This window comes from Propithecus coquereli, unplaced genomic scaffold, assembly GCF_000956105.1.
Source record: "Propithecus coquereli isolate 6110/MARCELLA unplaced genomic scaffold, Pcoq_1.0 Scaffold20, whole genome shotgun sequence".
Taxonomy (NCBI): Eukaryota; Metazoa; Chordata; class Mammalia; order Primates; family Indriidae; genus Propithecus; species Propithecus coquereli.
The window spans coordinates 7,176,970-7,186,710 of NW_012144967.1; the positions used below are offsets into that span (position 1 = coordinate 7,176,970).

Consider the following 9,741-nt stretch of genomic DNA (forward strand, 5'->3'; position numbering starts at 1 on the left):
AGATGCACTGCAGGAAGCACATGATAGGTTATAAAAGTTTATGTCCCAAAGTACAATATGAAGCAGGACAATGCTGTGGGAAGAGCCTGGGCTTGGAAATCAGACCAGTGATCACTGGTTAGTTGTATGTCCTTGGATAAATTACCTAATAAGTCTGAGCTTCATTTCTTCATGTGAAAAATGTGCATAATATATATAAAGCTGCTAACATAGTGCATGGAGAATTGTGGACCCTTGATGTACTGGATTTAGGAAACTAACATTTGTCCCCACTCCCTTTGAAGCTCTTCACTGCATTCGTGGACTTGGAATTCTGGGAACCACATTTCCCAGTATCCCTTTCCAGCCAAATTCTAATTTCGATTCTACCAATGGGAGATACTCATGTGTGATTTGGAAAGTAGAAGAAAAACAGAAGTCATCATCACTCCTGCAACATGGTAGACAATCACATGGACTTCAGGAGACAGTAGATATGAGGTTTTGCCAGTGGCTTATGGGCCCTCCTGCTTCAGTTTATCCTCTTTGGGGCAATAGGAGACACAGGTCATTAGTGGCAATTTCCTGAAACCCCTGTACTTACTAATTTCCTGAAAGTTTGTGGTGATTTTCCCTGACTTTTGTTCTCTTAGATCATCCAAAAGTGTTGTAAGCCTTTAATTCCCTGCATTAAATCATTTCCTATTTGAAATACCTAGAGAGGTTTCTGTTTTCCTGGCTAAATTTTACTAACATTTCTGAGTTTTAAAAATACAACAACAAAAAAAGGTAATAATGAATCAGTCTTATGTTTTCTTACTGAGAAAGAGGAACATCTGAAATGAAAGATAGACTCTGGGGGCTTCAGTTGGAACAATTGGGATTGCTTTGAGGATTGGGAAGAGCTGGCCCAGGTTTAGCCAGGAGCACTGGAGGAAGAGAGGATGGGAAATCATAGGCATCTGATTAAGAAGTGAGATTTCAAAATTATTTATCTTTCCCTGCCACTGGACAAGGGATTCTTGGCAGCAGAATGATCTCGAGCAGAATGAATTGAACAAAGAAAAATGTAACCCAGATGGAAAAATAATCTTCCTAATCCTGATGCACATGAAGCTGTTGGTGGAGGAGAGATGATTGAAATAAAGAGATTTACTCTGTAATAGACAGAAGTGCACCCATATAACCTGTGGGGACAGGAAAAAACCTATAATCTCAACGAAATGATAGCTCTTTAATGCTTTTCTGGACAAACATCCTGACCCCTTTTAAATGAATGTTATCTACATCCCATTCAACTAGACTTTATGGAGTTTGCTAAATTATATAATTTGTCTTCCCTTATCTGCAGAGACGCATGAAGACCCTCCTTCTGTGCAGACCACAAGGCACTTTTCAGAGAGGGTCTTAGGTCATACCCTGGTATAATAGAAAGCCTGTAATTTTGATACATTTAGCAATGTGATCGTCAATCTGCTTCTGCTTACGAAGGTTCTTTTCACGTCCTTCTTGCATGCAGGTTTTAGGTAAAAGACGAAGCCTTGTTTTAACCTCTGAGTCTTTATCTTATTTCCCCCCCACCAAAATCAATCCAGATAAGGGAGTAAATATGAAGAGGGACTTCATCAAGTAACAGGGATATGTCTCTTCCATTTTCTATTGGTGGCCACTCAGATTGGAGTTGAGAGGTGCAATTTCAATGTTATATACAGTTAAGATGGTTCCTTCCATCTGAGCTTTTGTCTTCTTGTGAGGCCTGAATGCAGTTCCCTCCTGCCCTAATCCCAGCTGGGGGTGGAGTGTCTAGGGGTGGGCCCAGGAAATTCCTGTCTTCACCCACCTGCACTGTGCCAGGAGAGATTTCTTTAGAGTCACCCTGAGACGAGCCAGGGGTCGGTCACTCGGGGGTCCATTCAGTGTGCTGGGTCAGATGGAAGAGAAGAGTCATGAACAGGCATGAACTAGTGGAGGTCACTGCAGGGTGAGCCCAGGAGAAGGAAAATGGACATGATACATCTCAAGACTGGGCACTGTGGAGCCCGTGGCTGAGGAAAGGAGAAGGAGCAGACTCAGAGCCCAGAAAGAAAGGAGAGCCATCTTGGACACAGAGGAACTTGTGGTTTCTGAGTTAGGCTCTGGTTGATTTTTTCTTTTAAGATACAGGGTCTCACTATGTTGCCCTGGCTGATCTTGAACTCCTGGCCTCAAGAAATCCTCCCACCTCAGCCTCCCAAGGAGCTGAGACTACAGGCACAAGCCACCATGCCCCAGCTTGGGCCCTGACTTTTACGTGTCTTTTATTTGTGACCTTGAATTCCCACGCCCGACTGCTGGTGATGGCTTAGGGATCCCTATCCCTCTAACACCAACTTCTTTTTACTGTTGGGTAGATTTGATGAGATAATCTGTTGTTTCAGAGGAAGCATGTATATTAAGATAAATAATGAACATGTATTTGTTTAGATGCTATTTAAGGGTTTTGTAATGGAATAATGTTGTCCTTATATATGTGTGGATATAATTCTGTTGTGTTGGTAGAATTAAAAGTGTTAAGCAAATCAAGAAAGTGGGTCCCATTCAATAAGGACTAAGAATAAGTAATGAGATTAAGAGGCAGGAGCCACAGAGCATGACCACAGGTGAGAAGATCCAAGAGCACAGGTGGACTTGACCAAGTGGAGCAGAGGGCCTGGCCAAGAACACACTGAGAGCCCCATTCCCCTTCCTTGCTGTGGTCAGAGACAGTGAAGGGTCCTGCTCACCAGCTCAGTGATCTGTGGAGCAGCCATTACTTTCTGTCTAGTTTGACTCCCATTGGAGGGTGGCTAGAAACTTCCATCCTCCCAAAGGAAGACCAGGAGAAAGCTGATGAGTACCTCAATTGCCTGTGCAGTTGACAGCAATCCTGCGAAGCTAGCATTTCCTCAAAGGCTGGCCTGGTGAATGGTATTTCCGTGAGAAGAGCCATAAACAAATCAGGGAAACTGTGATTAGAAGTCTCACCAGCCATACCCTGGTGGAAGGTGCCAAGAGGATGAGGACATGAGGGTGGACTTGATTGGAAGAAAGCAAGCAGAGACTGCAGGTCTCGGTGCATACTGGGCAGGCAACTGCCTATCCTCTTCCCTGGCATGGATGAGACCTTTATCCACAAATCAAGGGTCCTGAGAATCTGGGTGGCCTCACCTGGGGCAGCACTATGACATAGAGGGGAGGCTGGACGTGTGGTGGGGGAGCTTGTTCTCTTGGTGGCCTTTGTAAGTTGGCAGGGGTTGGCAGCAGTGTGGTAGCCAGCTGCTTGAGCACCTCCCCTGTCCCTTGCTGCCATCGAGGAGGGTGGAACCATCCCAGAGGGGTGTCCAGAGACTTGACATCCAACTCTCAAGACCCACTCATTCTTCAAGACCCAGCTCGTCTATTATCTCCTTTGTGAATCCTTCTCTGGCTCCCTCCAGTTGCATGGATTGGCATTTCCGCCTTTATTTCATTCTACCAGTGGTTGTATAACGATCCTTCTCTTAGACTTGAGCTCTACAAGGCAGGGGCCGTGTGCCCCACAATGCCCAGAGCAGGGCCTGTTTCACTGCTGCCTGTCTGTGGTGTCTGCGAAGTTGGGTGAATGAGTGGAAGCCAACATTCTTTGGCACACACGTGAAGCCCTCCTTCCTCCTCTTGCCCTGTTCTTGTTAGTGAGATCTCTTGGGAGGCTCACTGGTGTAGGGTGTGTACCGTATATGTGTACTACATCCCAGAGCCCCAGAGCCGGAAGGGTGCCAAGCTTTAGGGGTGGGCGTGTGGGGGCCAGAGTGTCCGAGCCTTGACTCTCCCTTTGCGGTCCCTGTGTCTGTCGAGGAAAGAAGAGCCATCTTCCCAGGCACATGGATTCAGTTCCTAGGGTGTACTTCAAAGCTCTGCTTCCCCTCAGTAGCAAATGTCATCATGGAGAGGATGGACAAGTTGGGGAACTCACATGCTTCCTCCTCCTCTGCAGCAGCCTCACAGCGCTGGGTCGTATGTCTGTCCTGCATGCCCACTGCCGGGCTGTGAGCCGCAGGAGCAAGGACGGTGTTCACGTGCCACGGCATTTACTGGGCACTCCCTGATCTTCCTTTTCTTTTCTTTCTTTTTCTTTCTTTTCTTTTCTGAGATGGAGTCTCGGTCTGTCACCCAGGCTGGAGTGCAGTGGCACGATCATAGCTCACTGCAGCCTCCAGCTCCTGGGCTCAAGTGATCCTCCCCCCTTAGCTTCCCAAGTAGCTGGGACCACACGAGTAAGCCACTGTGTCTGGCTCCTCCCTGATGTTTCTTAAGTGGTAAAGAGATTTCCACAGACTGAATGTTTCTGTCCCCCCAAATCCATATGTCGAAATCCAAGCCCCCAGTGCGATAGTATTAGGAGGTGGGGCCTTTGGGAGGTGGTTAGGTCACGAGGGTGGGGCCCTCGTGAGTGGGACTGGTGCACTTAAGAAAAGAGACTGAGAGTTTGCCCGTCTCTCTGCTCTCTGCCGTGTGAGGCTACAGCAAGGAGATGGCCACCCCCAAACCGGGAAGTGGGCCCTCACCAGACACTCGATTTGCTGGCACTTTGGTCTTGGACTTCCCAGACTCCAGAGCTGTGATAAATAAATGTTTGTGTTTTAAACCACCCAGTCAATGGTATATTTATTGTAGCAGTCTGAGCTAAGACAGAGATGAATGAAAGAATAAATCAATGGGCTTTGATTGCTGTGTAGATTAGGGAGGCAGAGATTCATAAGACGAATGTTTGACCTGAGTTGGATTCCAGCTCTGCCACTTACCAGCTATGTGACAAGCCATGGGCCTTGTCTCTTACCCATAAAATGGGGATAAATAACACCAACCTCGGAGAGCTGGTGGGGAAATGAAACGGCCTAGTCGAAGTGCTCAGGGCAGTGGCTGGCACCTGGAAGACACCCAGCAACCAGAAGGCGAGAGCGATGGCTGTTTGACCCAGGCTGTTGCAGGAACACAAAGCTATTTGCAGAAAAGTAGCTCGTCTGGTATGCAACAGGGTGAGAACTTAGGGGTGCTGACATCAAATTTGGGATGTTGTCTGTTACCTCACTCAGATCCTAACTGTAGCTCTCGGGTAGAGGGAGGCAGAGAAACGTACCTATCTTGCTCAGGCATGAAAACCGAGCCCACCTGTTGAGCAGCCAGAGAGGAATGTTTTCAGGAAACAGGGAAGCATTCATTCATTCATTCATTCAACAGGCATTCATTCATTATTGGGCACCTACTGCATGCCAGGCCTTACCCACTTGCTTCAACACCAGCGAAGAAGGCAGGCTGAGCCAGGAGGGGATGGGCAGAACTCACCACAAACTAGTTTTTGCCCCCTTGGCCTGAGGCTGTGGCCTAGGGGAGAAGGAAGTGAGTTGCCCTGATCTAATGCTTGTAGCGAGTGAAGAGCTTGAAGCTCCTTGTCTGGTTTAATCACAAGAGCTACTGAACCAGGTAGATTTTCTTACTCCCAGTTTACTGATAAGGAAACAGAGGCAGGAGATGAGTGGCTGGACCCATGCAGCTCTGGCAGGAAGTGAGTAGGCAGGGGCAGGCCTGGGCCAACTGAGGTCGCCTGGTTTCCCTGACACAGCAAAAAAGGGCTGGGGGCCCCTTCTCTGCTGTAACCCAGCCTGGTGCAAACCCCTAATTTCGAGGCAGGCTGCTGGAGCGAAGCTCCTGACTGGGACAGCTGGTAGCATCCTGCAGTGTTCAAGATCGAGTCCCTGCCCTTCCACAGTCTGCTGGGTTCATTTGCTCCATCCTCGGCTTTGCTGGTTTCACTTCTCACTTCCAGGCTGGCCTCTGTTCCCAGCAGCCTGTGGTTTGGCCGCTCCCATCTCATCCCCAGACACGGGGCCATGTGGGCCAGTGCGTGCAGAGGAGGAGGGTCAGCTTCCCTGTCCAGTTGCAAAGGCGGTGGCAGCAGCCACGGGCCAGGGCTGTGCAGACAGAGCCTGTCACTGGTGCTGCACTGATGAGCATGGGGGTGACAGCAGGGGGTGAGGAGGGCTGAGACTGGTATGGGACCTGGCTGGCTTGCTCACTGGCCACTCAGCAGCCCCCAGAGCCTTAGGGGTACGTTTTCTGCACTACTCTGGGGCCCGAGGGTTTGCGTTTAGATCCCAGCTCAACCACTTCCTAGCTTGGTCAAGTTAATCAACCTCTTTTCCTCTCCTCTATGGAGCGGGAATAATAACAGCATCTACCTCCAATGGGTGGCTGTGAGGACTGAGTTGGTCCACGTGAAGCATCTATTCAATGTGCTTTGAACAGAGATGATTCAAGGCAATCACTTGCCTGTCACTGGTCCTGGCAGACTGCCGTAAGATGCCTCTCCTTGTGCTACTCGATGCGTCCACTAATGGATTTGCAGTCTGCACTCACGTGAGCTACACAGAATGTCTTCTTTGGGTCAAGGATACGTCCATGGAAAGCAGGAAAGAAGAAAGCCAGTCACTTCTCCAGGAGGGGCTGCCATGAGAACACCAGTGTGGGGAGGCTCTGGTGTCCTGCTCAGTGGTCCAAACACCCAAACAGGCCCCTGTTCCTTAGTCTCTTGCCTGGAGGGTCTGGGAGTGATATGCAAAGTACTTCCTTACTCAGAGGGGCCTTGACCAGTCAGAATGGCCCTTGGCCACGGTGTTGTAGCACAGGGCACTTGGGGAGCTCAGAGCTGTGACTCTTGAACACCTGGCAAGGATGCATTTGACCTTGACTTTGCTGCACAGCTGTGGTCCGGGTCTGCATCAGCTCCACCAATGGGAAGCTCCAGAGGAGAGCAGTGGCCTGTGAAGAGTCCGGGCAGTAGGAGGGGGAGTTCTGTCCGTCCTCCTCTCCCTCCCGCGGGCGGGATCACACTATGACAAGATGGCTGAGGGCTGACAGAATTAAGTGGCCTTCAGGGGCTTTCAGCATGGGCTGGTGTGAACAGTGTTGGCTTTGGCATGAAACCATCCACTCATTCACACTTTGGCATCTCAGATGAGTCTTTAACCTCTGAGATCCACGGTTCTCTAATCTGCGAGGCAGAGGCAGCACCACACACAGGGCTGTTGTACGGACAAGCGTTACAGAAATCATCTCATGCAGGGTCCGGGAGGCATGGCCTAGCTGGGGAAGTGGGGGTGACCCCTGCTCGCTCCCATTAGGTGGGACTCCCTCCTGCTCTGGGATGGGTGAGGTGCAAGCCTTCCTTTGGAGCACTCACATGTCCACGTAGTCCACACTCATTCTTTTGTGCATGGGACAGGAGTTTATTAAGTGCCTCCTCTGTGCCAGGCCCAGTTCTAGCAGGTGGGGTCCCTTCAGTGAACGTGCCAGACAAGGCCCTGTCCTCACGGAGCTTGGGTGGGGAGGCAGGCAACGTGGTGGACAGGCTTTTCCTCTTGCCGCAGGCTCGCAGCAATTCAGAATCCTGGACGTGACTGACACAGTAGCAGCAGCAACGTAACCCACCAGACAAAACAGAGCTAAGCTCGAAATCAAGGAAGGGAAACCCCAGAAACCAGATACAGAAGAAAGACTTCAAACCAGGGGCCCGAGAGGGGCTGCCATGGAAGAGGTTGTAGGGCTTCAGACACCAGGTCTGGGTTCCCTGCAGGGGCTGCACCTCAGCGCCACCTGGGGAGCTTCTAGAGATGCCCAGGCCACTCCCCAGACCAGTGGCATCAAAACCCCCAGGTTTTAGGGGCTTTTAAAGGCCCCCAGTGGTTCCAGTGTACAGCTGAGCTGGTAAAGGTCTTCGGGGTGGGAGTGGGGTTCTCATGCCCACCCAGGCCAGGAATGAGCCTCATGTGTAAGGCAAGAGTCGTGAAGTTCTCTGAGCGGGTCCAATTGGAAAAACTCTGCTGACCAGCTCAGCTAAAGGGGTACAAACGCTGGACGTCTGCCTGCAGCTGCAAGGGAAAAAGTGTCCCACCTATGGGACATTCAAAGCCAGTCTGTGCTTATCGAGAGTGCCAGGGTCGTGGTCACATTGCCAGCCTGCTGCCAGCACCCCAGGCAGAGTCATTAACAATTACCTTGGAGGACGGCCACTTCCACCACTGAGGGCACAGGTGACCCTTGTGGAAAACAAGTCCCCCTGGCATATCCTAGAAGGGCAAGCAGACGCTAAACACGCGAGCAAATATGTCAGTGTTTCTCGATCCTAGTTGTGTGCTAGGAGGAGGTCTGTGATCAGCTTCCAGAGATGTTGATTACACTTGTCTGGAGTGTGGCCTGAGCATTTGGGATCTTTTATAAAGCTTCTTGGGGTTGAGAAACTGCAAAATAAATGAGATAATGTAGATAGTTTATGAAGACCACCTAGCAGGATAATGTGGTATGTAACAGAAAGTAATTAGCTGAGGGAGACCAGAAACGGACTCCCCAGGAGGTGACATTCAATTTGAAGCTTGAAAGATGAGGAGGAGGCCTCATGCAAGGAGCTGGGAAGCAGCTTTCCAGGCTGAGGGAACAGCAAGTGCAAAGGCCCTGAGGCCAGAATAACAGTGACCCATAGGGAGGAGGATTCAAGACCTCATAAGCCATGGTAAGAGGCTCAGAATTTTCCTGCAAGGGTGAGGGAAAGCCACCGATGGGTTTAAGCAGGGCAGTGACTCGATCTGATGTTGGACAGGCAGAATCCTGAAAAGTCACAGCTGCACACATTTCATTTGCTCTAGAGCACTGAGCCTCCCCACCCCAATTTCTCTACCTACCCCATCCTATTTTTGCATCTTTGCAATAGCTTCATAAAGGAGGTAGGTACATGTCTTCTCCATTTTACAGATGGGAAAACACCAGAGCCTCGCAGCCCCATCCGTGTTGCTGAGGCTCCTGAGTGGCAGGCGTCCAGATCATCTGGTGTTCATCCATCCCAGAGCTCTTGCCCAGAGCGCAAGACACAGCCAAGCAGCCCGTCCCACCCTTATTATTACAGGGAGCTATACTCTCGCCACCTTGGCCGCTGGGATGAGAGAGCGCAATCCTAGCTGCTGTTGTTGGGCAAAACCGCCCGCCCCAGAGTGGTCTCCCTGCAAACACCCCACATCTCGTAAGCACTCCTGTTCTGATGGGCTGGTCACCCTCCCCTGACTGTGCAGGAGCTCCACCGTTACGGTCTCATTTTAGAAAACGAAGGCTCTTGGAACTAAATTGAAGGGGCGTTTCCTGCGCCAACCCCACTTAGCTCCCCTTGGTACGATGCCTGCAAGTCTGCACTCCTCCTGTGGCCGCATGGACCCGTCATCCCACTTCTTGGCTGTCTGGCCTCATTTTCTATTAATTCCTTGAGGATTGGCTGCTCCCAGCTGGTGCTGGGTCAGTTTTGGAGAGGCCGCTTTGACATTTCAAAATGCTGTCATGGCTGGAGCATTTGAGGTCTTTCTTGACACAGTTCTTGGAACCCCCTGGGAGCCCCATTTCCCACCCCAGGATCCGGGGGCAGGTGGGATGGCCGAGGAGGTGGCGAGGAAGACTAAGAAAGGCACAAGGGATCTTTAGCGTTCTTGCTGGGTGGCTCTGTTGGGCTTGGGCTACAGACAACCAGGGTGACTCTAGACAAACTATGATCTGGGGCTGGATCCAGGCTCAATGTACTGTGTGTGGAATTGCCCCACCACTGGGACTGCTAAGGATGGAAATTAAACTACCCCCATCATAAAGCCTCCAGACAACTAAAATATTGCTTCTAGACAGTAACCATGGAAACCTCTCATTGTTGTACCACCAGAACAGAAACCTATTTGTGTT

General features: G+C 50.4%; 1 protein-coding gene across 1 annotated transcript; it reads right to left on the reverse strand.

Annotated features, from left to right (window-relative positions):
• Positions 1 to 6,306: 6,306 nt before the first annotated feature.
• LOC105809818 (chromosome unknown open reading frame, human C15orf32) lies at positions 6,307 to 6,999 on the reverse strand (the record flags this gene model as incomplete). The annotated part of the gene is given in 4 exon segments (XM_012643676.1): positions 6,307 to 6,423; positions 6,865 to 6,921; positions 6,923 to 6,964; positions 6,967 to 6,999. Coding segments are annotated over 4 exon segments (249 nt in total), but the record flags the coding sequence as incomplete, so codon positions are not given.
• Positions 7,000 to 9,741: the final 2,742 nt, after the last annotated feature.